Source organism: Oncorhynchus mykiss, chromosome 13 (assembly GCF_013265735.2).
Source record: "Oncorhynchus mykiss isolate Arlee chromosome 13, USDA_OmykA_1.1, whole genome shotgun sequence".
In the NCBI taxonomy this organism is placed as follows: Eukaryota; Metazoa; Chordata; class Actinopteri; order Salmoniformes; family Salmonidae; genus Oncorhynchus; species Oncorhynchus mykiss.
In genome coordinates this window covers 38,231,132-38,255,310 of record NC_048577.1, presented here as the reverse complement: position 1 = coordinate 38,255,310, position 24,179 = coordinate 38,231,132, and the positions used below count along the sequence as shown (strand labels likewise).

The 24,179-nt window shown below is 44.2% G+C and overlaps 1 protein-coding gene across 1 annotated transcript; it reads right to left on the bottom strand.

Annotated features, from left to right (window-relative positions):
* Positions 1-7,059: 7,059 nt before the first annotated feature.
* On the bottom strand, positions 7,060-12,473 carry LOC110486287. The gene is made up of 2 exons (XM_021557755.2): positions 12,286-12,473; positions 7,060-9,617 (listed from the first exon to the last, which is right to left on the bottom strand). The coding sequence occupies exon 2, from the start codon at positions 9,608-9,610 to the stop codon at positions 8,270-8,272; it is 1,341 nt and encodes a 446-aa protein (XP_021413430.2). The 5' UTR covers positions 9,611-9,617; positions 12,286-12,473; the 3' UTR covers positions 7,060-8,269.
* Between the last annotated feature and the right edge of the window lie 11,706 nt (positions 12,474-24,179).

The window sequence follows — 24,179 nt, the reverse complement described above, 5'->3', positions numbered from 1 at the left end:
CAGTTCCTCAGACTGGTGAGCAGCTGCCCAGTACGAGTGCTGGGGTAAAGGAAGGGGTTCATGTGGAGCTAGGCTCCCAGGTGGTGGAGGAGTTGCCCACTACGAGTGCTGGGGTTCATGTGGAGCTAGGCTCCCAGGTAGTGGAGGAGATGCCCACTACGAGTAATGAGGTTCAGGTGGGGCTAGTCTCCCAGGTAGTGGGGGAGATGCCTGGTAAGAGTGATGGGGTGCAAGTGGGGAGTGTTGAAAGGGATGTGGTAGAGAGTCAGTTGTCTGTGGCCTCAGCTGAGGACCAGGAGAAGGATATGGATATCTCTTTTGATATGATAGCAGCTGGTGACGACTCAATTTACGATCTAGAGGAGTTAAATTAGTTTCTGGATCAGACTTTTGGGAAATCTGTCAAATTGGCAGATTATTTTGATGTTGATAAGTTTGTGAGGTCAGCTGTGATGTTACAGAAGACGGTGGGGTTAGACCAATTGAGTGAGAAGAAGCGGTTTCGCTTGAGGAAATGTATTACTGCTGTTGCAGCAGCAAAAGGTGGTGGGAAACGTGGTCAGGTTAAGAGAAGATTCAAATAATGATGATCATGCTTCATATGGTGTCTTTTTTTCTCTTTGGTTTCTCTGTGGTTTCTTCTGCTTTTCTTTTCTCTTTTCTACATGGAGGTACTAAGGGTAGGTTCTCTCAAAATTAATGGGGGAAGGGACAGGAATAAGAGGGCTTGGGTATTAGAAGTAATAAAACAGAAAAGGCTTAATGTAGTTTTCCTACAAGAGACACATAGTGATGAGGCTAATGAGGTTGACTGGGGTATGTGTTGGGAGGGGCAGCATGTACTCAGTCACATTACTAATTTCAGTGCTGGGGTGGCAATCTTGTGGGCAGGTCGGCTTCAAACGGGGTCCGCTCCACGGTTACCAGGGGGGCTTCAGACGGGGTCTGCTCCACGGTTACCAGGGGGGCTTCAGACGGGGTCTGCTCCACAGTTACCAGGGGGGCTTCAAACGGGGTCCGCTCCACGGTTACCAGGGGGGCTTCAGATGGGGTCCGCTCCACGGTTACCAGGGGGGCTTCAGATGGGGTCCGCTCCAAGGTTACCAGGGGGGCTTCAGATGGGGTCCGCTCCACGGTTACCAGGGGGGCTTCAGATGGGGTCCGCTCCACGGTTACCAGGGGGGCTTCAGATGGGGTCCGCTCCATGGTTACCAGGGGGGTTTCAGATGGGGTCCGCTCCACGGTTACCAGGGGGGCTTCAAACGGGGTCCGCTCCACGGTTACCAGGGGGGCTTCAGTGGGGCAGAGATGGGATGAAGACTTTGGTGGTTTTTCTAGGCTCTGATGTCTTTCAGAAAAAGAACTGGGAGGGTGTATTGGAGAAAGTGTGTGCCAGATTGTCAAGATGGAAATGGGTGCTGCCCCTTGCTGTCTTATAGGGGAGGGTCCTGGTAGCTAATAATCTTGCTGCCTCTACCCTGTGGCACAGACTAATGATTTTGCAGCCACCAAAGAGTCTGATACAAGAGCTTCAGAGGACCCTTGTCAATTTCTTCTGGTCTGGACAACACTGGATTAAAGCTGCAGCCCTGTACCTGCCACCGGCTTCAAGCAGCCCGGAGATTGTTGTACAGAGACGGTTCTAGCTGGGTCGAAACAGCCTACATATTGATGAGGAGAGCGGGCTGTTTGGGGTTAGACAAGCACCCTTTCCTCTTAAAGCTGGAAGGGGGTGATTTGCCTGGCCTGACTCCATTTTATTTGTCTGTTATGCAGGCTTGGAGAGTCCTTGTAAAGTCCCGTAAGGCCTGCACGCCACCAGGGATGTGGATTTTTGAAGAGCCTCTTTTTCATAAAACTGCCATCCAGTTCCGTGTTCTGGGTTCAGCTAGCTTACGTTCATGCCTGTTAGGTGTGGGATGTACCAAGCTGGGTCATCTGATGCGGAGCAGGAGCAGATCGTTGGAGGAACTGGGATCCGATCATCTCACCTACTGAGGAAGGTCATCACTGAGGTCTGCGACTCCTTGCCAGTGCTTCATCTGCAGTATGTGACTGACACTTCCAATTCTGATCGGTGGAAGGAGGGTCTGGATTATGTGTTCCCTGCACTGATTGTTAGTGTTGCGATGGGGGCATTCGAGGAGGACGTGGGGATGCTGCTTTCCTTCGATACCCCGGAGCTGGGGGAGTTCAAGGAGGTGGGAAAGAAGGCCATGTACAGAATATGTGTAAAGGTGTCCCATGCCTCTTCCCTGGAAGGGGTAAAATCGACGAGGTGGGCGGGTGTGCTTGGTCCAGGTGCCTCTCCAAAAGGCTGTTGGCAATCATTATACAAACTGCCTATTGATAAGAGGACAGCTGACCTCCAATGGCTATAGCCACCAACATGCATCTGGTACACCTGGTACACCTGGACCCTACTTTTGGGGAGGGGTGTCCATTCTGTGCTGAGTCTGAAACTCTGGCACATCTGTTTTTACTGTGTCCCAGGTTGTTCGGGATGATTGAACTGATCACTGATTGGTTCTCAACGTTGGGAGAGGTTTTCTTCCCAACTGTATATATTTGGGCCAAAGTACAGGTTCAGTCAAAAGGGTGTATAGTTGTGTTGCTTAATTTTGTGTTAGGGGCAGCAAAATTAGCGATATGGAAGACCCGAAAGAACAGTATTCGGGGACAGGGGTCTGTGGATGTGGTGGGAATGCTGAAGGGAATGTTGCCAGCGAGACTAAGGGTTGAGTTTGCCTATTATAAACTTATAAACTTGTCAACAATATTGATCTGTTTTTGAGTATATGGGGTATTCAGAGGCTGTTGTGTTTAGTTACTATGGAGGAGGAATTGGAGTTGTGTTTTTAATTGATGTGTCACTGTGGTTTTGTATAAGTATTTATTGTGTGGCGGGCCCCCAGACCCAATAAAGATAATTTAAAACTCAATCTCTCTCTCTCACACACACACACACACACACACACACACACACACACACACACACACACACACACACACACACACCAGACAGTTGCTATGTTATTTAGCCAGTGCAATTTCATCACAAATTAGAGTATTTTTAATAGACTGACCAATTTGTCACACCCTGACCTGCTTTGTATGTTTCTATGTTGTGTTTGGTCAGGGTGTGATCTGAGTGCTCTCTGAAACTAGAAAAAATTAAATTAAATTCACGTGGGAACCCCAAACTGTTTAATGAGGCTTGGGCTCCATTCCGGTCTTACTTTAAACAGTCCATCCTCTGATGGCATTCCAATTAAAACTAAAATAAGTCTGTATTTGACCCCCCTGTGACTTAAGGGTTGGAGGAGCTTCTCTCTGTGTTTTTGCTGGGGGGGGGGCATTAAGGTCCATGTGCTTATTGATTGTGATCCGCGGATGCCTTGTTCATCTTGCCCGGGCAGAGACTGAAGTGTGAGCTTGTTTTTCCCAGTTATTTTTACATTTTGTTCACGCCTACATGAATAATCATTTTTTTATTTTATTTTAAAGCATTGTAAACTTTATTTTTGGTCCAGTGGATGGTCGGTCTGTGGCCATGACTCTCTGTGAGTGGTTGCATTTCTCCACCCTTATCCCTTGACTGTTTACAGGAACAATGGTGAGGTGTTTGCTCTGTCCCTGTACTATAGATTGCCCTTTAACCTCTGTAGCCTTCTGACTGGTGTGTTTAACTCGTCTAAAGTATGGTATCTTTAAAGCTATTTTTTTTATTTTTTTTTAAATGTTTTTTTTTAAATTCTAGTTGAGTATATTATTTATATTGCTTTGTCTTGTCTCTGTGTGTGTGTGTGTGTGTGTGTGTGTGTGTAAAACTTAATAAACAGAGTTAAAATATATATATATATCCACATAATTTTCCTACCTCATGATGCCATCTATTTTGTGAAGTGCACCAGTCCCTCTTGCAGCAAAGCACCCCCACAACATGATGCTGCCACCGTCGGTGTTCTTCGGCTTGCAAACCTCCTCCTGTTTCCTCCAAACATAACGATGGTCATTATTGCCAAACAGTTCTATCTTTGTTTCATCAGACCAGGGGACATTTCTCCAAAAAGTACAATCTTTATCCCCATGTGCAGTTGCAAACCGTAGTCTGCCTTTTTTAATGGCGGTTTTGGAGCAGTGGCTTCTTCCTTGCTGAGCGGCCTTTCAGGTTATGTCAATATAGGACTAATTTTTACTGTGGATATAGATACCTTTGTATCTGTTTCCTCCAGCATCTTCACAAGGTCCTTTGCTGTTGTTCTGAGATTGATTTGCACTTTTCGCACCTAAGTACATTCATCTCTAGGAGACAGAACGCATCTCCTTCCTGAACGGTATGGCGGCTGGAAGGTCCCATGGTGTTTACACTTGTGTACTATTGTTTGTACAGATTAACGTGGTACCTTCAGGCGTTTGGAAATTGCTCCCAAGGATTTTTTTCGGAAGTCTTGGCTGATTTCTTTTAATTTTCCCATAATGTCAAGCAAAGAGGCACTGAGTTTGAAGGTAGGCTTTTGAAGGTAGGCTTTATATATATACAGTTGAAGTCGGAAGTTTACATACACTTAGGCTGGAGTCATTAAAACTCGTTTTTCAACCCCTCCACAAATGTCTTGTTAACAAACTACGTACAGTGCCTTGCGAAAGTATTCGGCCCCCTTGAACTTTGCAACCTTTTGCCACATTTCAGGCTTCAAACATAAAGATATAAAACTGTATTTTTTTGTGAAGAATCAACAACAAGTGGGACACAATCATGAAGTGGAACGACATTTATTGGATATTTCAAACTTTTTTAACAAATCAAAAACTGAAAATTTGGGCGTGCAAAATTATTCAGCCCCTTTACTTTCAGTGCAGCAAACTCTCTCCATAAGTTCAGTGAGGATCTCTGAATGATCCAATGTTGACCTAAATGACTAATGATGATAAATACAATCCACCTGTGTGTAATCAAGTCTCCGTATAAATGCACCTGCACTGTGATAGTCTCAGAGGTCCGTTAAAAGCGCAGAGAGCATCATGAAGAACAAGGAACACACCAGGCAGGTCCGAGATACTGTTGTGAAGAAGTTTAAAGTCGGATTTGGATACAAAATGATTTCCCAAGCTTTAAACATCCCAAGGAGCACTGTGCAAGCGATAATATTGAAATGGAAGGAGTATCAGACCACTGCAAATCTACCAAGACCTGGCCGTCCCTCTAAACTTTCAGCTCATACAAGGAGAAGACTGATCAGAGATGCAGCCAAGAGGCCCATGATCACTCTGGATGAACTGCAGAGATCTACAGCTGAGGTGGGAGACTCTCAGGACAACAATCAGTCGTATATTGCACAAATCTGGCCTTTATGGAAGAGTGGCAAGAAGAAAGCCATTTCTTAAAGATATCCATAAAAAGTGTAGTTTAAAGTTTGCCACAAGCCACCTGGGAGACACACCAAACATGTGAAAGAAGGTGCTCTGGTCAGATGAAACCAAAATTGAACTTTTTGGCAACAATGCAAAACGTTATGTTTGGCGTAAAAGCAACACAGCTGAACACACCATCCCCACTGTCAAACATGGTGGCAGCATCATGGTTTGGGCCTGCTTTTCTTCAGCAGGGACAGGGAAGATGGTTAAAATTGATGGGAAGATGGATGGAGCCAAATACAGGACCATTCTGGAAGAAAACCTGATGGAGTCTGCAAAAGACCTGAGACTGGGACGGAGATTTGTCTTCCAACAAGACAATGATCCAAAACATAAAGCAAAATCTACAATGGAATGGTTCAAAAATAAACATATCCAGGTGTTAGAATGGCCAAGTCAAAGTCCAGACCTGAATCCAATCGAGAATATGTGGAAAGAACTGAAAACTGCTGTTCACAAATGCTCTCCATCCAACCTCACTGAGCTCGAGCTGTTTTGCAAGGAGGAATGGGAAAAAATGTCAGTCTCTCGATGTGCAAAACTGATAGAGACATACCCCAAGCGACTTACAGCTGTAATCCCAGCAAAAGGTGGCGCTACAAAGTATTAACTTAAGGGGGCTGAATAATTTTGCACGCCCAATTTTTCAGTTTTTGATTTGTTAAAAAAGTTTGAAATATCCAATAAATGTCGTTCCACTTCATGATTGTGTTCCACTTGTTGTTGATTCTTCACAAAAAAATACAGTTTTATATCTTTATGTTTGATGCCTGAAATGTGTCGAAAGGTCGCAAAGTTCAAGGGGGCCGAATACTTTCGCAAGGCACTGTATATGCATACAGAAACATTCATACATATACACATAAATACATACACACATATACATCCTTTTTTTTTGTTGAATATACCTTTATTATTCCCTGCAAACCCTACCACCCCTCCCCCAATTGGAGTAAACTAATGAACAATAACACTTATGCTTCTACCTTCAGTTTATACATATTAATAACCTTCAGTGCATACGTACACATTTTACAAACACAATCTTTCAATTGTTATATTTTGTTTGTTTTTAGTCCTTCCTCTATTTCTGATGTCCATCCAGTTAATTTTCTATTTGTAACTATGCTATTTCACAACATTTCTGAACCTATATACATTTTACAGATCCCGTATGTTTTACATTATCTTGTTATTAGGTCCACCCTTCAGCTTCACTCAACCCCTCCCATGTATCTCTCAACATCATCCATTTTGGATTTCTATTTGCCATATATTTTTCAACTGTGCTGTGATGGTTCACAAACGACTTGAACCTTTCTATTCTCATAGCTTCTACAGATTGTAAATTAAAGATAAACATTTTTGCAAAAATAATTATTATATTATTGATTGATTGACTATGGCTTTTCAAATCACCCAGTATTGCTGTCTGCAGCGTTAGTTCTAGGTAAATGCTGCAATTCTTCAGCCATTCCTGGACATGTGACCAAAAACAAGCTACATATGGACAATACCAAAATAAATGATTTAATGACTCTGCCTCCTCACAGCAGAATCTGCAGAGCTGGGAAGATTGTATGTCCCACATATATAACATTCTATTGGTTGCAAGAATTTTGTATAATAATTTAAATTGAAACATTTGAAATGTTGAATCCGGCGTTGTTTTGCATATCAATTCATAAACCATGTGCCATGGAATGGGTACATCGAAAATCTCTTCCCAACTATTTTGCAATTTATATGGCACAGCTGTCAATTTTTAGGGCCTAAATGAAATTGGTATGTGTTTTTATTTAGCACAATTTTCCTTAAAACCACTTATGGTCTTTAATGCAGGGCCGACAGACAAGTTCATAGAAAATAAAAATTGACAGTAAGTTATATTTAAAAGATAGATTTGTTTGGGCTGGTTAGACTCAGTTTAACCAGCCATTATTATGAGCCGTCCTCCCCTCAGCAGCCTCCACTGCTTAAAATATATTTATTTCTGTGAAACGTATTGAAATTTCCCAGAATTTTGCAACCCTAGTCAAAATACTGCTGGCCCTCCTCTGCTCCTCTGTTCTTAGATTGTGAGTCTAACCAGCCCAAACAAATCTACCCACCCATTAGCAATCTTGATAATCATGGCCTTCAATATAACAAAAAGTTATTTATCTTTAACTTTATTGGGGTCCCCATTAGCGGATGCCATGACGACCACTAATCTTCCTGGGCTCCATGAACACAACAAAACATCATTTACAATTTATATAGAAAAACTGTACCACAATTAACGGTAGTAGACAATACAAACATTTGACATGTAGACATTACAGACATCAGTTCTCGATTGGTCTGGTCAGGGTAGTTTGTTCAATTACAGTTATGAAGTTATCATAGGTCAGGTGGCTCAGGGTAGATAAACTGCCTCAGGGCATTATGCCGATTTACGCCTTTTGATTCATTCACTCATCCTCTCCCCACATCTCCATCTTATTACCTGAGACAAAACATATTTTAGTAGTAGTCTAATCAGTCTCTGAGTTACAGAAGGGTCAGATGTGTCCAATCCTGTCTGCTCTCTACTGCTGTCTGCATGGTGATTGGCTGCTCTGTCGCCACGGAGATGGTGTGGTGTTGTGTACTCGGTGGAGACAGGGCTCTTTGGTAATCACATGACTGAGGTGTTCTCTGTTGGGTGCTTTAAATTTACACTGTTGCTTTCCAATTTCTTTCCAAGTGTTGTAAGATTCTGCTGGTTTCTCCTTAAATGACTGTTTTTGTTCAACAGTCTGATAGGTAAAGTACCTCGCTCACGGCTGGAGACACTAATAATAATACCAGCAATCTTCCGGACACCTTTTTACCTTTCCCATGGTGTAGTTTCTGCCAGAATGTTATCGTATGTTTTCGTGAGGAAGAATCGAGCTTGAGCTCCAGGTTGAATGGATAAACTAGACACATACGAATATATATTATATTTTATGTTTGTGTCATCCTGCTTAGTGAATCTGACAGCGTACTCGTAAGTATAGTAAGAATTACTAGCATAGTTGTGATTGGAGTAGAATCCAACCCACGAGTTATAGAAACCAGTGTCCCATTTGGTGAAGGTCTTACTGATGAACAGGCGAGCGCAAGCATAGCCGTCTTTAGTGTAGAGCTGCAGACTGGCGTCATAACCCTCTATGCCAACAGGAACCTTCCTGTCTGCGTCATCATACCGAGGCCCGGTTATGAAGACATCTGACCCGTCCTTGGAGAGGAGCTTGACCTGTAGGCCGTGGTTAAGGTACTGGTTGCTGTCATAGGTTCCGTAGCTGCGCGTGCCAAGAGAGAGAGATAAGAGATTATTTCCATTGTCATTAAAGAGTGCCAGCATCACCTCCACATCCAGTAGGCTGTCAGGGACATTAGCCCATCCGAGCCGGGCGTACCCACTTTCTGTGGATTTCACCTGGAGCACAACAGCATAGCACTCTGTGTGGTGGTCATTCACCACTGCCTCTTTCATTATAGCAGTGGACTCATTCAGAGTCATTCTGCCTGCTTCTTCAACCTTGTATGTGCTACCAGGGGCATAGCAGTTATGTGTGAAGAACATGGAGTCCACGTCATAGCCGGCAGCGTACAGAAATGCCTGCACACTGTCCACTCTGTTATGGATGACGGTCCCGATCTCCCGCAGGAGGGCGGGGCTGATTTGGTAGGTGTTATGGGGGTCATACTCACTGCTTCCTTGATAGTGCTGCGTTATGTAGACTGCCTCTAACAGTGGCCTGTTGGGGCTTGTTCTGACAACTAACCTGTCCATGTTCCTCTCTAAGTTTCCTGGGGTAAGGTAGTAGCTGCGAGTGACATAAGGATAGAGTGGGTATGCTGTTGGTGTGTTGATATTCCCGACTGCGTAGTAACCCTGTCTGTTCTGATCTTGCAGTGGTGGAAAAAGTTGTTCATAGTTATTGAAGTAATGGAAGCCCCAGTCTCCCCTTTCTGGCAAGAACGTTGGTATGAGTACATTGTTGTTATCGACGTATAGGCCGCTAGAGACAAAGTGTAGCAGCATTAGGCCATGACGAGGGAATCTGTGGCCAAACTCGATGTTCCTGAGGTCATTTATTGAGTTAAGGACAGGTATGTCTGCAGACACTAAGGCCAGTGGTAGCAACAAGAAGAAGATGCAAAGCAAGGCTTTTCTCTCCATGGTAATCCTGTGAGAGAGAGACAGACAGTATGATAGCAGGAGTACCTCAAGTCTTTAAAATGGATGGATTGATTGATTGCATTTGGAATTGATTGATTGCAAAGGTGAAGGTGCATAAAGATGGAATAAATCAGATATGACGTTTTTAGCACCTTTCACAGACCCACAAAATACTGCGCGAAAAATGGTTCAATGTGTCAATAAATCTACTTTTCCCATTTTTTTCAAACTGCCGCTGTCTTGGATCTAGAATTAGGATCATGTATACTGTGCTAAAGCTGATACCAAAAATAGTAACGCAGAGCAATGTATGGCAAATTAGGGTTTTTGTGGTAAGTACATGGGAGTCGCCATCTTTGTTCACTAGTGATGGGGGAAAAAATCTATAAATGTACATATCACAATAATATTTTGGGACAATATTATATTTATATACACCACCATTCAAAAAATTTGGAGTCACTTAGAAATGTCCTTGTTTTTGAAAGAAAAGCACATTAATTTGTCCATTAATATATCATCAAATTGATCACAAATACCGTGTAGACATTGTTAATGTTGTAAATGATCATTGTAGCTGGAAACTGCCGATTTTTTATGGAATATCTACGAAGGCGCTGTGGCGTACAGCAGGTCAGCCACCAGGGGGAGACTCGAGGCCTGGTGACAGATGGAGTATACATCACGAGGCGATGGCGCCATCTGCTGGACGTGCCAGGTCTCAGCGGGCTCTCCGCCCAGGACTAATTGGGGCTGATTGGGGAGTTGGTGAGTATTCAAGGGCTGATTGCTCACCAGCTGTACAAGCCCCATAAAGTTGCCAGAAGGGCAGCACACAGGGAAGTAAGGTGACTTCTGTGTAGTTGGAGACGGTGCCCGAGCTAAGATGAGGGAGTTTGTGTGCATGACAGGATACTAAAAGACCCGGAGCCCAGAAGACTGTGTCCCGGAGAGGGAGGGTCTCATGGGGGAGACCTATCCTTTTCTTTTGATTTATTATTTAATAAACACCCTTGAAACCGAGCAAATCATACTCTGTCCGTGTCTGATCTCTGTAAACGTCTTGACCAAACCCCCTGGTCTGCCACAGCGTACAGAGGCCCATTATCAGCAACATCACTCCTGTGTTCCAATTGCACATTGTCTTAGTTAATCCAAGTTTATCATTTTAAAATGCTAATCATGATCATTAGAAACCCTTTTGCAATTATGTTAGCACAGCTGAAAACTGTTGTTCTGATTAAAGAAGCAATTAAACTGGCCTTTAGACTAGTTGAGTATCTGGAGCATCAGCATTTGTGGGTTCGATTACAGGCTCGAAATGAACAGAAACAAAGACGTTTCTTCTGAAACTCGTCAGTCTATTCTTGTTCTGAGAAATGAAGGCAAAAGGTGAGAAATTGCCAAGAAACTGAAGATCTCAAACAACGCTGTGTACTACTCCCTTCACAGAACAGTGCAAACGGGCTCTAACCAGAATAGAAAGAGTGGGAGGCCCCGGTGCACAACTGAGCAAAGGGACAAGTACATTAGAGTGTCTAGTGTGAGAAACAGACACCTCACAAGTCCTCAACTGGCAGCTACATTAAATAGTACTCGCAAAACACCAGTCTCAACGTCAACAGTTAAGTTACGACTCCGGGATGCTAGCCTTCTAGGCAGAGTTGCAAAGAAAAATGCCATATCTCAGACTGGCCAATAAAAATAAAAGATTAAGATGGGCAAAAGAACACAGACACTGGACAGAGGAGCTCTCCCTAGAAGGATAAACTTGGACTAGCTAACACAACGTGCCATTGGAACACAGGATTGTTGGTTGCTGATAATGGGCCTCTGTACACCTATGTAGATATTCCATAAAAAATTGCCATTTCCAGCTACAATAGTCATTTACAACATTAACAATGTCTTAACATCAAATTGATCAGTGATTTTAATGGACAAATAAATGTGATTTTCTTCTCATAGCCCAGGCCATCTTTATGTAGAGCAACAATATTTTTTTTCAGATCCTCAGAGAGTTCTTTACCATAAGGTGCTATTTTGAACTTCCAGTGACCAGTCAGTATGAGGGAGTGTGAAAGCGAGGACACCAAATTTAACACACCTGCTCCCCATTCACACCTGAATGGTGACACTAACGAGTCACTTGACACGGGGAGGGAAATGTCTAATTGGGCCCAATTTGGACATTTTCACTTAGGGGTGTACTCACTTTTGCCAGCGGTTTAGACATTAGTGGCTGTGTGTTGAATTTTTTTGAGGGGACAGCAGATTGACACTGTTATACAAGCTGTACACTCACTACTTTACATTGTAGCAAAGTGTAATTTCTTCAGTGTTGTCACATGAAAAATATTGACAAAAATGTGAAGGGTGTACTCAATTTTGTGTTTTACTGTATATATAATGTATATATTTTTGCTACTGTAGGTTAAATATCTTCTGTGAATTAAGATTCAAAGTGCTCAATCGCTGTTAGGAATTTTGCACTACAATTCTTAACCGCACGCATAATACAAGCGAGAATTTAGCAGAAAAGGGAACATCTTATTGTAATCAGATAGACCAGATCTAAGATCATAAACACTGTTAAATGTTTTACAATTCCTAACTGCACACAAATATGAGTTTAAGAGAAAAAGTATCTATGCATTAGTACATTCTTCTCTTACCGTGTTCCTGGTGAACCGTCCTCTGATCTAGTGAACCCTGAACCACCTCACCTCCTTTTACAGGCCAGCAGAAGACTGACGTCTCCAGAAAAGGAAATGAGTCACACATTCACCCACTAACCTGGCAGACCGCTCAGGTATGTTCGTGTATGCCGCCAAGTTATAACCAGTTATAACATGCTGCTAGCAGGTTCACCTTTTTACACTTGAGCAGAGTGTTAAAAATGTTGCGTTCCCCTGCTCAGACGTTGCATGTATCAAGCGACGGTTCTGTGCCACGTCATCAACGTTGCCATCGGCACCAGATTGCTATAACATTGATGTGGTTAGCTGATATGTAAAATATCAGGCATGCATCAGCAATGCTTGAGGGCAAATCCACGGTATCAGAGTGGTCCCGAGACTCACTATTTCACTTTCAAATGTATGCTAAGCAAAAACCATTGTTAAACAAACCATACTTCTACATATAGGCAGAAGTCAACTTTTAACAATTGCCACCGAAAATTTCACTAAAACACATTTAAATCAAATCAAATCAAATGTATTTATATAGCCCTTCGTACATCAGCTGATATCTCAAAGTGCTGTACAGAAACCCAGCCTAAAACCACAAACAGCAAGCAATGCAGGTGTAGAAGCACGGTGGCTAGGAAAAACTCCCTAGAAAGGCCAAAACCTAGGAAGAAACCTAGAGAGGAACCAGGCTATGTGGGGTGGCCAGTCCTCTTCTGGCTGTGCCGGGTGGAGATTATAACAGAACATGGCCAAGATTTTCAAATGTTCATAAATGACCAGCATGGTCCAATAATAATAAGGCAGAACAGTTGAAACTGGAGCAGCAGCACGGCCAGGTGGACTGGGGACAGAAAGGAGTCATCATGTCAGGTAGTCCTGAGGCATGGTCCTAGGGCTCAGGTCCTCAGAGAGAGAGAAAGAAAGAGAGAAAGAGAGAATTAGAGAGAACATACTTAAATTCACACAGGACACCGAATAGGACAGGAGAAGTACTCCAGATATAACAAACTGACCCTAGCCCCCCGACACATAAACTACTGCAGCATAAATACTGGAGGCTGAGACAGGAGGGGTCAGGAGACACTGTGGATGATTTAGTAGATGAACAGCGCAGATGCCAAGTTTGTTAACAGAATGACAGTAAAATCTCCCTCCTTTTTTATGTGACCACGTTTCCCCAAAATTCTGTTTAAATATCTACTCTGAATTAATATTCAAAGATGTCTGCAGAAAGAATGAGGTGTCAGCTATGACACGACTCATTGAGTTTGAAAAAATCTATTTTGGTTATTGAACTACAGGAAGTTTAGTGGATCAACACCCGGTAACAGATTGACGGTAACAGAATGACATTGTGGGTCCTTGATCTGTACTATCCAGAAATGCATAAATATTCATGTCATTATCTTCATGGTGATGTATCCTAAATAGGTACACAAAAGGTAGAAACATTTCATATTGTCCTTTGTATGTTTGGGTATTATTCTACACATTGGCTATTATTCCCCAAACAAGACCACATTTTGTTGGTCCAAACCGTAACAAATCTGTAGCAATCAAAGTTTTGACAAGTACAGTGCAACACAGTAGATCATTGTAGAGTACAGTACAGTACAGTACAGTACAGTACAGTACAGTACAGTACAGTAAAGCACAGTAGATCATTGTAGAGTACAGTACAGTAGAGTACAGTACAGTAGAGTAGAGTGCAGTACAGAAGAGTACAGTAGAGTATAGTATAGTACAGAAAGGTAAAGAAAAGTACAGTAGAATACAGTATAGTCCAGTAAAATAGAGTATATTACATTATATTGTACTTTACTCATGTGTTAACCTACGGTACTGAACTTTACTCTACTGTTCTGAACTATACTCTACTTGAATTTACTGCACTCTAAGGTACTGCGTAGTGTTTTCTACTGCAACTGTGGTTTGTGACTACTATGATTTCCAATTGTGGCCAATTTTATTGAATTCATTCTGTTACAGATTTTTCGGTCACTCTGTTTTCTCAGCTGCATGTGTAAAGGGGTCAGAGAGAGTTGTGAGAGAGTTAAGATGAATCACTAATTAACTTAGTTGCAACATTACAACAGAATCAGTCATACGGACACTGAAACACATTGAGACATTATTTTACTGTAATAGAGGAGAAGTTAACCTTTCTAACCATACCCTTTTTATGTCTCAACTCCTCAAATTGTGCGCAAAGCAGACTACTACAACAGGAGTATCAATGAACACTGATTCTGGTCTAGTCTGTGTTTTATAAATGATCAATTAGCATAAAACACTGTTCTACAAGGAATTGGCAACACGTTCTCAGTCTGAGGAATAAGGTAGACCACTTTATTTCAACATCTGAACAAGGTGGACAGGCTAGCATGCTGTTCAAACAGTTGGAGACAGACAGAAGGGTGTGTTCTTCCTGGTTAGCTGGTCCAAGGTCCAAGTTAGCTAAACTTGAAATAAGAAGATTAGCTGGCTACTCAGTAGCACGTAGGCTTGTGCTTGAGCGATTGTTTACGAGACATGTGTACATTTTCTACAATGCCTGCTACAATAGGTTAGTTATTCGTAGGTAATGTGCATTATGCATTGTTCTGGTTATATTTGTAACAAAAAGGTTATTTTCATAGACAGACTTGAAAGCCAGATCAGTGATTATTGCAAAAATAAAGTATGTTAAACTATTTGTATAACATAATGACATTATTAGTGTGTCTTAAGGTTGTGGAAGGCTTATATTTAGCCTAGGTATTTAGCCTAGGTATTTAGCCTAGGTATTTAGCCTAGGACATACTAAGATCCATAATGTCTGAGAGAGATATGCCACACAGCTACACTCTTAGAAAAAAGGTGCTATCTAGAACCTAAAATGGTTCTTTGCCTGCCCCATATGAGAACCCTTCGGGGGAAACCTTTTTGGTTCCAGTGTAGGGCTGGGCGATATGACCTAAAAATTATGTCTTGAATTTTTCAAACTTATGGCCAGATTCAGAATATATATCTCGATTAAAAAAAAAATAGTTATCTCTAAATAAGCTTTGTTCTGCAATTAATGGTCAAATACACTGCATTTCTAACAGAGTAATAATCTAATGAAATGAGGGCTTGTTTGTGTGAGAGAGAGAATGTGTGTGCTTGGGCATGCGTGGGTTGTGCCTCTTCATGTGAACATAAGTCTCTGCTGGACAGAAGTATGTTCAGTGCTGTGACCTTGTGGCACGCTAGTCAATTCATTTCTCATCTTCTCCACCAGGAATTTCCCTTTCCACAAGGAATCCTATTCATATCTCACTACTGTAATATATCAACGAGTACTAACCAGCAAATAGCATTTGGTCTAGACTAGAGGAACTACAAATTCACTTCAATTATCCAGTCGGCTATAGTATAATGGGAGGATTTTTTCTAAATGGATTCTAAACAATATACATTTAACATAGATGAAGCCTCACGGCAATAGCCACAAAACACCTAAATGCCGTTTCCATGATAGCCATGTGAGCGATGACCGATGATGACACGTTAATGCTGCACGTTAATTCCATGGTTGCCAGGGCAGTGCCATAAAGCATTACAGAGTGGTGTGTGAAAAGGTCAGGACTTCACCGCACTCCAGCAGCATAGGGCTGTAGGAGAGAGAGAGGCCTTATGTCTTCTGACTCCTCAGTCTAAAGCACTAATGAGAAAGAGAGGACTTTAACACAGCCCAAGGCATTAGCTGCTTGGCCCACGACTCACAGTCGACAAACATACAGACTGGCTACAACTTCTGTAGCTGTGTGTGTGTGTGTGTGTGTGTGTGTGTGTGTGTGTGTGTGTGTGCGTGTGTGCGTGTGTGCGTGTGTGCGTGTGTGCGTGTGTGCGTGTGTGTGTGTGTGTGTGTGTGTCACAAGGTGGATAGTGACAGGTTCTAAGTAGTTGCCACATCTGAGTGGGATAGAACCTGATTGATATAATGCATTTTCAACATGGATGTTAGCCTATATCCCCACAAAGCAGGAATGTGTTGGCTTCTGAATCAAGAAGGAAATGGGGAACTTTTAAAAGAAAGAACCAATGAGAGAGAGAGATGGTTCTGGGAAGCGGTATGAGGAAATGGTCATGAGTCTCGTCATTCTCCCTCAGTTTGACAGACCCCCACCTCCCTCTTCTGTTCTTCTCCCATCACTTCTGCTTTTCATTACTACCAAATGAGAGTGAAATGGTTAGTCCAGAATACAAAGCAGCCATGGCAGGCTGTCATGCTGTTCAAACAGTTGGAGACAGACAGAATGGTGTGTTCTTCCCTGTCAGGTTCTATGTTGAGCAGGCCGAGTGATGCAGAGGCAGTCAACAAAATGACAGTTTAACACATTTCTTTTAAGGCATGGTTTTCATCACGGTTCCAGCACACTTCCTTGTCTCAATTCAATTACATTTCTTTGTCTCCATATTTCATTGACATGAATAGATTTTTTTGGTTACAATTTGCTTTAAATACCAAATTAGAACCATCATAGATACATACAAAGGGGCACAGGACACTAGCCCAACAGGTGTCCATCTTTTTTACAGCGCCTACTCCATCAGCCATGTGCTCTCTCACTGAACGCATCAGCCATAAGCTCTCCGCCATGCCTCTGGACTGCATTACTTCCTGTAGGCGGGTGGTATAAATGCATTCAGCTCAAATCACATGACCAGTCAATTAGCCAATAGAAATGATTGTTTCTGATTACATGCAAATGAGTCACACCTGTCACGTGTGTGTGTGTGTGTGTGTGTGTGTGTGTGTGTGTGTGTGTGTGTGTGTGTGTGTGTGTGTGTGTGTGTGTGTGTGTGTGTGTGTGTGTGTGTGTGTGGAGTCTTGTTCTCTCTCAAGGTCTGGCTTTAATCATCATCATCTGTCAATCTCTTAGGCTCTAATTGGGAATTGGTGTGTTTCCCACTTTATCAAGATGCTATTGTGTATTCAGCCTGTGTGGAGATCGCAATAGAAAGTCATCCTCAGACCGTAGCCTATAGTTTGTTCACATTGAAGAAAAGACTGTTCAGATGCCAGTGACAGTGAGTGGGAGATAGTGGGCGGACTACAGTGTGTGTCTGTTAATGGCAGTGAGAGGAAAGCAATCAGCATAGAGAGTTATGGGAGAGGGAGTTATCATATTATGTGAAGAGAAGATACACAACTAGAGATGCATATAAAGGTTATAATGAACCAGGGTGTATGTGTGTGTGTGTTATTGGCAGCTACTCTGTGTTATAGAGAGTGACTGGGGGTTTTCCAGGGCTGTTTCTTTGCAGGGAGAGGAAGGCCCCTGATGTTTGACCTTGGTCAATAACACTCCTCTAGAGGAGGGTGTAGGGGGGTGTGGAGGTTCGCTTTGCCCGAACACAGAGCTCAGTGTGAATGCTGTAATGGCTGGGAAACATGTTTCCTCTACCGCCCATAATGAGCACCGTTTACACACAGGCACTCACACACGCATGCACACACAATCACACACACACGCAAACTCACACAAACGTATGCACACACACACACACACACACACACACACACACACACACACACACACACACACACACACACACACACACATGCACACACGCACACACACACACACACACACACACACGTGCACACATACACACACGCACACACACATACACGCACACACACACACACACACACACACACACACACACACACACACACACACAGAGGGTGAAAATGCACCTCCACATCCCTCTCCCTCCTCCCACTTCCCCACATCCCTCCCCCAGTTACTAGGAAACCAGAAGCACATGATCTCGCCAGTGTTGTTGTGGATGCTGAGAGGTTGAAGTGGGGTGGGGATAGGCAGTAAAGGGGAATGTGGAGACAAGAAGCCGGATTCAACCAGCTCTTGTGAAATAAAGCTGTGGAACGAAACATCGGTGCTGCTTATTACACTGGCAACGCTACGGCAATACCACTGCACTCACTCACACCCTGCACCGGCCAATTACTGTTGATGTCGGAAATGTACATACATTTAGGTCATTACAACTCGTTTTTCAAAAGCTCCACAAATTTCTTGTTAAAAAACTATGGTTTTGGCAAGTCGGTTAGGACATCTACTTTGTGCATGATACAAGTCATTATTTTTTTTTGAATTTTACCCCTTTTTCTCCCCAATTTCGTGGTATCCAATTGTTGTAGTAGCTACTATCTTGTCTCATTGCTACAACTCCCGTACGGGCTCGGGAGAGACGAAGGCTGAATGTCATGCGTCCTCCGATACACAACCCAACCAGCCGCACTGCTTCTTAACACAGCGCGCATCCAACCTGGAAGCCAGCTGCACCAATGTGTCGGAGGCTACACCGTGCACCTGGCAACCTTGGCTAGCGCGCACTGCACCCGGCCCGCCACAGTAGTCGCTGGTGCGCGATGAGACAAGGAGATCCCTACCGACCAATCCTCCCTAACCCGGACGACGCTAGGCCAATTGTGCGTCGCCCCACGGACCTCCCGGTCGCGGCCGGTTACGACAGAGCCTGGGCGCGAACCCAGGGACTCTGATGGCACAGCTGGCACTGCAGTACAGCACCCTTAACCACTGCGCCACCCGGGAGGCCACAAGTCATTTTTTCAACAATTGTTTACATACAGATTCTTTCACTTATAATTCACTGTATCACAATTCCAGGGGGTCAGAAGTTTACATACACTAAGTTGACTGTGCCTTTAAACAGCTTGAAAAATTACAGAAAAGGATTTCATGACTTTAGAAGTTTCTGATAGGCTAATTGACATCGTTTGACATCGTTTGAGTCAGTTGGAGGTGTACCTGTGGATGTATTTCAAGGCCTACCTTCAAACTCAGTGCCTCTTTGCTTGACATCATGGGAAAATCAAAAAGAATTGTAGACCTCCACAAGTCTGGTTCATCCTTGGGAGCAATTTCCAAACACCTGAAGGTACCACATTCATCTGTACAAACAATAGTACACAAGTATAAACACCATGGGACCACACAGCCGTCATAACGCTCAGGAAGGAGACGCGTTTTGTCTCCTAGAGATTAACGTACTTTGGTGTGAAAAGTGCAAACTAATCCCAGAACAACAGCAAAGGACCTTGTGAAGAGGCTGGAAGAAACAGGTACAAAAGTATCTATATCCGTAAAAATTAGTCCTATATTGACATAACCTGAAAGGCCGCTCAGCAAGGAAGAAGCCACTGCTCCAAAACCGCCATAAAAAAAGCCAGATTACGGTTTGCAACTGCACATGGGGACAAAGATTGTACTTTTTGGAGAAATGTCCTCTGGTCTGATGAAACAAAAATAGAACTGTTTGGCCATAATGACCATCACTATGTTTGGAGGAAAAAGGAGGAGGCTTGCAAGCCGAAGAACACCATCACAACCGTGAAGTACGGGGGTGGCAGCATCATGTTGTGGGGAGGGACTGGTGCACTTCAAAAAATAGATGGCTCATGAGGAAGTAAAATTATGTGGCTATATTGAATCAACATCTCAAGACATCAGTCAGGAAGTTAAAGCTTGGTTGCAAATGGGTCTTCCAAATGGACAATGATCCCAAGCATATTTCCAAAGTTCTGGCAAAATGTCTTTAGGACAACAAAGTCAAGGTATTGGAGTGGCCATCACAAAGCCCTGACCTCAATCCCATAGAACATTTGTGGGCAGAACTGAAAAAGAGTGTGCGTGCAAGGAGGCCTACAAACCTGGCTCAGGTACACCAGCTCTGTCTTGAGGAATTGGCCAAAATTCACCCAACTTATTGTGGGAAGCTTGTGGAAGGCTACCCAAAACGTTTGACCCAAGTTAAACAATCTGAAGACCATGCTACCAAATACTAATTGAGTGTATGTAAATCTCTGACCCACTGGGAATGTGATGAAATAAATAAAAGCTGAACTAAATCATTCTCTATACTATTATTCTGACGTTTCACATTCTTAAAATAAAGTGGTGATCCTAACTGACCTAAAACAGGGACTTTTTGCTAGGATTAAATGTCAGGAATTGTGTAAAACTGAGTTTAAATGTATTTGGCTAAGGTGTATGTGAACTTCCGACTTCAACTGTATAAGAGCCATTGCAGAGGGAGGGCATCGTACAACCCTACCTCTGAGAAACACACACACCCGGCATGTTTTTGTGTTTGTTTGAAGAGTCCATTGCTCCCTCAAAAGGCTTTTAAGCTCTCTGTTTCTAGCACAGTGAATGTATCAGTTTCCTCTGTTTACCCAGACAGACTTCCGAGCAACAGCTCAGGTCGTTCTGCGTGCGTTCCCATCCCCGTCGGCAACACATCAAACACAGATCCACCAACACCTGTTTGAAAAACTAACTGGAGCAGCTCTGACCTTCTGACGTCTTCTCTGTGTCGCCAGGATGGAAACCTGTGTGTGTGTGCGTGCGCATGTGTGTGTCGGCAAAAGGATGAGTCCCCCTTCTAGATGGCAGTGCCTCGCTCCCCTCCTGTAGACCGACAACAATGGCAGCAGGGCTGTAATGAAAGGCTAGCGCCCAATCAGTGTTGACAGAGAGAGGGGCACATCGACCACGGCTTGCTCCGCTCCCCCTGCTGCCAAACAGATGCCCCAGAGATGGTATCTACTTTGAATGAGACAGAGGGTCAGTATTGGGTATTGTATTAGGATCCCCATTAGCTGTTGCGAAAGCATCTACTCTTCCTGGGGTCCACACAATACATGAAACATGACATAATACAGAACATTAATAGTCAAGAACAGCTCAAGGACAGAATGACATCAATGTTAAAAAGGATCAATCACAAGGCTGTGTTTGTGTTTATTGTTCAACACACATACACGCAAGCAGACGCTCAGATGCTCAGGCGGACGAACTCACTCACTCCCTCACTCCCTCACTCCCTCACTCACTCACTCACTCACTCACTCACTCACTCACTCACTCACTCACTCACTCACTCACTCACTCCCTCACTCACTCCCTCACTCACTCACTCACTCACTCACTCACTCACTCACTCACTCACTCACTCACTCACTCACTCACTCACTCACTCACTCATACACACAACCCCCCCTCCAGAGGGATGGCCTGCCCTACTTCAGTCCAACCCCTGTCCAGATTATAATACAGGTAGAATGTGTGCATCAGCTATAAACCTGGGTAACGGCGTAAATCACTTATTTTTTTCCACTCACGACTCTGCTGACACCAACCCCAGGAATGGAGCGTCAGATATTCATACAGCCCCAGAATTATTGATGCGGTCTGCTCTCCCAGGGCTCCGCTTGTATATCCCCGCTTTCATTAAGAACATTCTGTTTCTCTGCCAAATACCAGGGAGAAGTTGGCTGCATGTCGCCGTGGACCTCTCCTGATTGGTTTATGTCTTTCCTGACGCTGCCTTACCAAAACAAATGAAATGTAAAAAAAAAAAAAATGTTTTGGTGCTTTCCCCCTCTGTAATATGATACAGGCAGCTGGAGAACAGTAAAACACTGGTAGTAGCAGTGCAATAAAACCCAGAGTGTGTCTGGATGCAGAAGACAGAGGCACTAATTAGCAGTCATTATTATTCCCTCATCACATTGGCCCTTTTTCTGCCGTGTTGACACAAACACACAACTCACCGGCTCACCAGCTACGAAAGTTACGTACTCAGACAGAGACACACAAACACTTTCTTGAGTCTAACATGGCTTCACTTATTTGTATGTGTACTTCAAAAGCATTTTGGTTCTAGTCAGTTGTCATCGACCCATTAGACTAAAAGCCTATAGACACAGCCCAGACCCAGTTCTAGTTATTAAGTGAGGAAGAGGATGGTAAAGCAGTAGTCACACACACACACACACACACACACACACACACACACACACACACACACACACACACACACACACACGCACACACACACACACACACACACCTGACCAACTAGGTAGAAGCCCCATGGTTCCTTAGACAATGTTTGACCTGCAAGTCTTCAGGTCTTAGGCATCATTACTCATCACATGGGAGGGGTTCACTGAACCACCTTGGTTACACACTTGAAACACATAAGAGACAGTGATCATGTCTTTTCATTTAGTTGTCTGTTCGTGTGCGTTTGGTGTAGGAGCGCATTAACACAAGCAGTTGCAAGCAGCTCAACATGCGAACAGAGCTGCACTGTGGAAAAGTGGTTGTTCCCTCTACAAGCCAGGAGGTGACTCAAATGTAAAGGTGTGTTTGTGAATTGACTCTGTGTGTCCACCTCTACCTGTCAGTATGTTATGTTTACCTACATACTGTACCTGTGTCTGCTTTAGCAGTGTGTGTCCCTCAGAGCCCTCCTGCTGTGTGTGTCCCTCAGAGCCCTCCTGCTGTGTGTGTCCCTCAGAGCCCTCCTGCTGTGTGTGTGTCCCTCAGAGCCCTCCTGATGTGTGTGTGTCTCTCAGAGCCCTCCTGCTGTGTGTGTCCCTCAGAGCCCTCCTGCTGTGTGTGTCCCTCAGAGCCCTCCTGCTGTGTGTGTCCCTCAGAGCCCTCCTGCTGTGTGTGTGTCCCTCAGAGCCCTCCTGCTGTGTGTGTGTGTGAATCAGAGCCCTCCTGCTGTGTGTGTGTCCCTCAGAGCCCTCCTGCTGTGTGTGTGTCCCTCAGAGCCCTCCTGCTGTGTGTGTGTCCCTCAGAGCCCTCCTGCTGTGTGTGTGTGTCAATCAGAGCCCTCCTGCTGTGTGTGTCCCTCAGAGCCCTCCTGCTATGTATATGTATGTGTCCCTCAGAGCCCTCCTGCTATGTATATGTATGTGTCCCTCAGAGCCCTCCTGCTGTGTGTTTGCCCCTCAGAGCCCCCCTCCTGTGTGTGTGTCCCTCAGAGCCCTCCTGATGTGTGTGTGTCCCTCAGAGCCCTCCTGCTATATATATGTATGTGTCCCTCAGAGCCCTCCTGCTGTGTATATGTATGTGTCCCTCAGAGCCCTCCTGCTATATATATGTATGTGTCCCTCAGAGCCCTCCTGCTGTGTGTGTGTCCCTCAGAGCCCTCCTGCTATGTATATGCATGTGTCCCTCAGAGCCCTCCTGCTGTGTGTGTGTCCCTCAGAGCCCTCCTGCTATGTATATGAATGTGTCCATCAGAGCCCTCCTGCTGTGTGTGTGTCCCTCAGAGCCCTCCTGCTGTGTGTGTGTCCCTCAGAGCCCTCCTGATGTGTGTGTGTCCCTCAGAGCCCTCCTGCTATATATATGTATGTGTCTCTCAGAGCCCTCCTGCTATATATATGTATGTGTCCCTCAGAGCCCTCCTGCTGTGTATATGTATGTGTCTCTCAGAGCCCTCCTGCTATATATATGTATGTGTCCCTCAGAGCCCTCCTGCTATATATATGTATGTGTCTCTCAGAGCCCTCCTGCTATATATATGTATGTGTCTCTCAGAGCCCTCTTGCTATGTATATGTATGTGTCCCTTAGAGCCCTCCTGCTGTGTGTGTGTCTCTCAGAGCCCTCCTGCTGTGTGTATGTGTCCGTCAGAGCCCTCCTGCTGTGTGTGTCCCTCAGAGCCCTCCTGCTGTGTGTATGTGTCCGTCAGAGCCCTCCTGCTGTGTGTGTGTCCCTCAGAGCCCTCCTGCTGTGTGTATGTGTCCGTCAGAGCCCTCCTGCTGTGTGTGTCCCTCAGAGCCCTCCTGCTGTGTGTATGTGTCCGTCAGAGCCCTCCTGCTGTGTGTGTGTCCCTCAGAGCCCTCCTGCTGTGTGTATGTGTCCGTCAGAGCACTCCTGCTGTGTGTGTGTCCCTCAGAGCCCTCTTGCTATGTATATGTATGTGTCCCTTAGAGCCCTCCTGCTGTGTGTGTGTCTCTCAGAGCCCTCCTGCTGTGTATGTGTCCCTCAGCACCCTTCT